General features: G+C 40.4%; 1 protein-coding gene and 1 long non-coding RNA gene across 3 annotated transcripts in view; one reads left to right on the forward strand and one right to left on the reverse strand.

The window, feature by feature from the left end:
• The window catches only part of LOC110261577, a 24,941-nt gene extending 23,116 nt beyond the window's left edge, over positions 1-1,825 (reverse strand). Inside the window, exon 1 of the long non-coding RNA XR_002345866.1 lies at positions 1,815-1,825. This is a non-coding gene — a long non-coding RNA (uncharacterized LOC110261577). The remainder of the gene's footprint in view (positions 1-1,814) is intronic.
• The window catches only part of EAPP (E2F associated phosphoprotein), a 22,993-nt gene extending 17,794 nt beyond the window's left edge, over positions 1-5,199 (forward strand). For both annotated transcript variants that reach the window (XM_001928370.5, XM_021099174.1), the window contains one exon: positions 4,637-5,199. In XM_001928370.5, the coding sequence (XP_001928405.3) occupies positions 4,637-4,913 (277 nt within the window). In that variant the 3' untranslated portion in view covers positions 4,914-5,199. The remainder of the gene's footprint in view (positions 1-4,636) is intronic.

Below are 6,000 nucleotides of genomic sequence, written 5' to 3' on the forward strand. Positions count from 1 at the left end.
GCCAATCTGATACTGTTTTGATTATTATAGCTTTGTAGTAAGGAATCAGAAAGTGTGATGCCTCCAACTTTATTCTTTCTCAAGATTGCTTTGGCTGTTTGGGGTCTTTTCTGGTTCCATATACATATACATTTTAGGATTTTTTTTTCTTTTTTTTTTTTTTTTTTCTACTCCAATGGAAAATGCCATTGGAATTTTGATAGGGAATAGTTTTGAGTAACATGGACATTGTAACAATATTAATTCTTGCAATCTGTGGACATGGTGATATCTTTGCATTAATTTGTGTTTTCTTCAGTTTCTTCCCTCAGTGTCTTATAGGTTTCAGTGTACAGATCTTTCACCTCCTTGGTTAAATTTATTTCTAAGTATTTTATTATTATTATTATTTTTTTTGTCTTTTGTCTTTTTGTCTTTTGTTGTTGTTGTTGTTGTTGCTATTTCTTGGGCTGCTCCCGCGGCATATGGAGGTTCCCAGGCTAGGGGTTGAATCGGAGCTGTAACCACCGGCCTACGCCAGAGCCACAGCAACGCGGGATCTGAGCCGCGTCTGCAACCTACACCACAGCTCACGGCAAGGCCGGATCGTTAACCCACTGAGCAAGGGCAGGGACCGAACCCGCAACCTCATGGTTCCTAGTCGGATTCGTTAACCACTGCGCCACGACGGGAACTCCGTATTTTATTATTTTTGATGCTATTGTGAATGAGATTGTTTTCTTAATTTCTGTTTGTTGTTAGTGAAAATGCAACAGAATTTTGTTTTTTGCTTTTTTTTTTTTTTTTTTGTCTTTTTGTCATTTTCTTGGGCCGCTCTCGCGGCATATGGAGGTTCCCAGGCTAGGGGTCGTGTCGGAGCTGTAGCCACAGGCCTATGCCAGAACCACAGCAACGCTGGATCCGAGCCGTGTCTGCAACCTACAACACAGCTCACGGCAACGCCGGATCGTTAACCCACTGAGCACGGCCAGAGATTGAACCCGCAACCTCATGGTTCCTAGTCGGATTCATTAACTACTGAGCCACGACGGGAACTCTGGGAACTCCTCTTTTTTTAACCTATTGCTCTTGCTGGAATTTCCAGCACTGTGCTGAATAGGAGTAGTGAGGATGAGCATGCTTATCTTGTTCTTTATTTTAACCATTTTAAGCATATAATTCAGTGACATGAACTATATTCACAATATCATACAGCCATCACAACTGCCCATTTCCAGAACTTTTTTGTCACTCCAGATAGAAACTGTACCCATTAGAAAATAATTCCCTAATCTCTACATCCATCCCCAGCAGCCTCTGGTAATCTCTGTTCTACTTTCCATTTTGGATTGTTCACTGCTAGTGTATAGAAGAAACGAGATTTTTATGTGTTGCTTTTGTATTCTGCAACTTTACTACGTTAGCTTATTAGCTCTAATAGATTTTTTTTGCGTGTATAATCTTTAGAGTTTTTTTTACGTATAACATCAAGTTATCATGAACAAAGAAGATTTAACTTCTTCCTTGCAAATTTGGATGCCTTTTATTTCTTTTTCTTAGCTAATTGCTCTGATTAAAACTTCTAGGAGTTCCTGTTATGGCTCAGTGGAAATGAATCTGACTAGTGTCTATGGCTCCAATCCATGGCTCTGCTCAGTGAGATCCTGCATTGCTGTGTGCTGTGGTGTAGGTCGCAGCTCAATTCTTACCTAATTGCTCTGATTAGAACTTCTTGGCGTTCCCGTTGTGGCTCAATGGAAACGAATCTGACTAGTGTCCATGGCTTCGATCCTTGGCTCTGCTCAGTGGGTTAAGGGTCTGCTGTTGCCCTGAACCGTGGTGTAGGTTGAAGATGAGGCTCAGATCCCAAGTTGCTGTGGCTGTGGCATAGGCTAGTGGCTACAGCTCCTGTTCGACCCCTAGCCTGGGAACCTCCATGTGCCATGGTGTGGCCCTAAAAACCCAAAAAACAAAGAACTTCTAGTAGTTTGTTGAATAGATGTGGTGAAACGCATTTTTGTCTTGTTCCTTGTCTTAGAGGAAGAGTTTTCAGTCATTCATCATGTAATATGATGTTAGCTATGGATTTTTAATATATGACTTTTATTGTATTGAGATTTTTCTCTTCTTAGTTTATTTGTTGTTTTTATCAAGTAAGAGTATTGAATTTTGACAAATACTTTTTCTGCTTCATCAATTGAGATGATCTTTTTTTTTAAATTCATTCTATCAATCCAAATATTTTCTTCCCATTTCTTCCCCCACCCCTTTTTTTTTTTCGGGTAGTCTTATAAATACCTAACTTAGTCCATGTTCTCAATCAGGTTAACTGAAACTAAATGATGATGTAGGTGGTGGATTTGTTCTAGTAACTAGTGAGTACCAGATGTAGTTTATTCTTACTAGGTAGCTTGAAGTTTCTGATCATTTGCAACAATTTTTGTACTCTTCATATGAACTCTTAAGATTTTTGTGTATATATTGACAACTACAATATGAAATAAAGAAAAAGTAAAATGTCTTTGTAGTTAAGTTGCTTCTCTTTTAAATTAAACCATATTACCATGTTACAGTGTTCCTACACCCAAAAGAAGTTGCTTCATGATCTAACAGTAGATATTGGCTTTGGTAAAAGTTGTGTTCTGCAGTAATATAGGATTCCAATACAGTGCAGTATAAATGAAATTTTTTATAGTCTCATCTAGAGAAGCACCAGTGTGGTGGTGGAGGAGAGGATCAGCATTCAGAACTAAGGAAGGGAGTGTTCCTGTTGTGGCTCTGTGGGTTATGAACCTGACTAGTCTCCATGAGGATGCAAGTTGGATCCCTGGCTCCTCTCACTGGGTTAAGGATCCGGCATTGCCATGAGCTGTGGTGTAGGTCGCAGATGTGGCTCAGATCCTGTGTTGCTGTGGCTGTGGTATAGGCTGGCAGCTGTAGCTCTGATTTGACCCCTAATCTGGGAACTTTCATATATGGCAAGTGCGGCCCTAAAAAAAGACTAAGGAAGGCATAACTTGAGTTTACTGTTTTTAGCCAGGTAGGTATTTCTACTGTATGAGGTTTAAGAGGGAAAAAAAGGGAAAGTAACTTACCAAGTTGAGAAAGAAGTAGGAGAGTATTGAGTACATGAGGAGAACAAAGGAAGCATTGTGTCTGTTTAGGATCACGGCAATGCTCAGACTGCTGCCAAGGGTGCACATTATAAAGTTAGATGCTCTTTAAACTTTTAAAACTGTAGCTTGTAGGAGTTCCCTGGTGGCCTAGAGGTTATGGATTCAGTGTTGTCACTGCTGTGGCTTGGGTTCCATCCCTGGCCAGGGAGCTTCTGCATACCATGAGTATAGCCAAAAATAAATAAATAAATAAAACTAGCTTTTACTAAAATGGTGACCAGATTGACATTACCTATAATGAGAAAAGGGCAGGGTCTTAGCCCACAACAGGAAAAGACACAAAACTTATTAAAACATTACTTCCAGCAACTTTTCTTATCTTTTTTTTTTTTTTTTTATGGAGGTTCCCAGGCTAGCGGTTGAATTGGATACAGCTGCCGGCCTGAGCCGAAGCCACAGCCACATGAGATCCGAGCCATGTCTGCACCCTGAGCCATGTCTGCACCCTGCACCCTAAGGATCACGGCACGGCAATGCTGGATCCTTAACCCACTGATTGAGGCCAGGTGTTGAACCCACATCCTCACGGATCCTAGCCAGGTTCATTACCCACTGAGCCACAAAGGGAACTCCTTGTCTTTCTAAGTTTGAAGAGCAAATAAAAAATTTTTTTCTGAGGAGTTCCCGTCGTGGCACAGTGGAAATGGAATTCAACTAGGAGCCATGAAGTTGCGGGTTCAATTCCAGCCTCATCAGTGGGTTAAGGATTCAGCGTTTCCATTGGCTGTGGTATAGTTTGCAAACGTGGCTTTCATCTGGCATTGCCGTGGCTATGGCATAGGCTGGCAGCAACCGTTCCGATTAGACCCCTGCCTGGCCTGGGAACTTCCATATGCTGTGGGTGTGGCCCTCAAAAGACAAAAAACAAACAAACAAACAAAAAAAACTCCAACAAACCAAAAAACCAGAGCAGTAGAAAAGAGATTACATTCATTCTTTATTATGTATTAACAAGTCTCTGGGGGCTTGGGGTGGAAATGCTATAAAATTTGGTTATGATGATCATTGTACAATTATAAATGTAATAAAATTCATTGAGTAAAAAAAAACCCCCCAAAACAAGTCTCTTCCTATTCTTAGAATAATTCTTGGGGAGTTCCTGTTGTGGTGCAGTGGAAATGAATCTGACTAGTAACCATGAGGTTGCGGGTTCGATCCCTGGCCTTGCTTGGTGGGTTAAGGACACAGTGTTACTGTGAGCTGTGGTGTAGGCTACAGATGCTCAGCGTTGTTGAGGCTGTGGCATAGGCTGGCAGCTACAGCTCCAATTCGACCCCTAGCCTGGGAATCTCCATATGCCACGGGTGTGGCCCTAAAAAGAAAATAAGAAAAAACTCTTGAAAGTTTTTTAATTTCTCATTTTGTTCTCATGTCTTTACTTTGGTATTTTAGTAAGTTTTTGGTGTGCTCAAAATTTGTCTAAATCTGTAACTGTTAAAATAGAACCTGAATCCAAACTCTCCGTTTCATTTTTCTCTTAGGCATGAATCATACAAAACTCAATATAGAGCAATGTTTGTCATGAATTGTTCTGTCAACAAAGAAGAGATTCTAAGATACAAAACCCCAGAGAACAGGAAGAAAAGGCGAGGTCATAAGAAGATGAAATCTAACCATGAAGATGCTGCAGAGCAGGCAGAGACCAATGTGGAAGAAATCTATCACCCAGTCATGTGCACTGAATGTTCCACTGAAGTAGCAGTCTACGATAAGGATGAAGTCTTTCATTTTTTCAACGTTTTAGCAAGCCATTCCTAAATAGCTAAGTTGGCATTTAGTTGCCCAGTATAATGGTGCAAATATGGACATATTTGCCTGCTTATCTCAAGTGACATTCTAAATTGTTATTTGAGGGAACAGTGTTTTATCTTTATCTTTTTGAAAGAAAATGGTTATCAACCTTCATCCTTCTCCCTCAAAAATTTTTTTTCCCTCAGCTTTGATGGGACTCATTATTCATACCCTTTTTGATAGATATTTGGAAATTGGGGCTTTTTATTTATTAAAGCTCTTTAGAATTAAAATGTGCTAGAGTTATAAGTAACCTTTGTTTCAGAGTGTTTTTATTTTTTATTTTGGATATATTCTTGTTGTGGTTAAACTGGAAACTATTTTCTGACTTTTGTGTTGTTTTTGGTAAGAAGTATCTTTATTTAGCTTATACCCCACAGGATGGAGTAACAATATTTAGTAACTGTTACAGTTTACATGGAGTTAGTATTGGGGTGCCTTGAGCAATTAACATAGGTCTTTCCCTAAGTATTCTGAACTTAATGAATTAATATGGTAAAATAGAAATTTTTGGTAAGGAAGAGCAACCTTACCTTCCAGCCTTAGACTTGAAAATTATTTTTTTTGTGGCTGCTCCTGTGTCATATGGAAGTTACCAGGCCAAGGACTGAATGCCAAATCCTTTAACCCACTGTGCCTGGCTGGGGATTGAACCCATACCTCTGCAGTGATCCAAGATACTGCAGTAGGATACTTAACACACTGCACCACAGTGGAAACTCCAGCCTTAAAAATTCTCTTGTTGGGGAGTTCTCATCTTGGCTCAGTGGTTAACGAATCTGACTGGGAACCATGAGGTTGCGGGTTCGATCCCTGGCCTTGCTCAGTGGGTTAAGGATCTGGCATTGCTGTGAGCTGTGGTGTAGGTCGCAGATTCGGCTTAGATCCCACGTTGCTGTGGCTCTGGCGTAGGCCAGCAGCTACAGCTCCGATTCGACCCCTAGCCTGGGAACCTCCATATGCCGTGAGAGTGGCCCAAGAAATGGCAAAAAGACCAAAAAGGAAAAAAAAAATTCTGTTGTTGCCTCTTGTAGTACTATTTATTCTGGAATTT

This window comes from Sus scrofa, chromosome 7 (assembly GCF_000003025.6).
Source record: "Sus scrofa isolate TJ Tabasco breed Duroc chromosome 7, Sscrofa11.1, whole genome shotgun sequence".
Lineage (NCBI taxonomy): Eukaryota > Metazoa > Chordata > Mammalia > Artiodactyla > Suidae > Sus > Sus scrofa.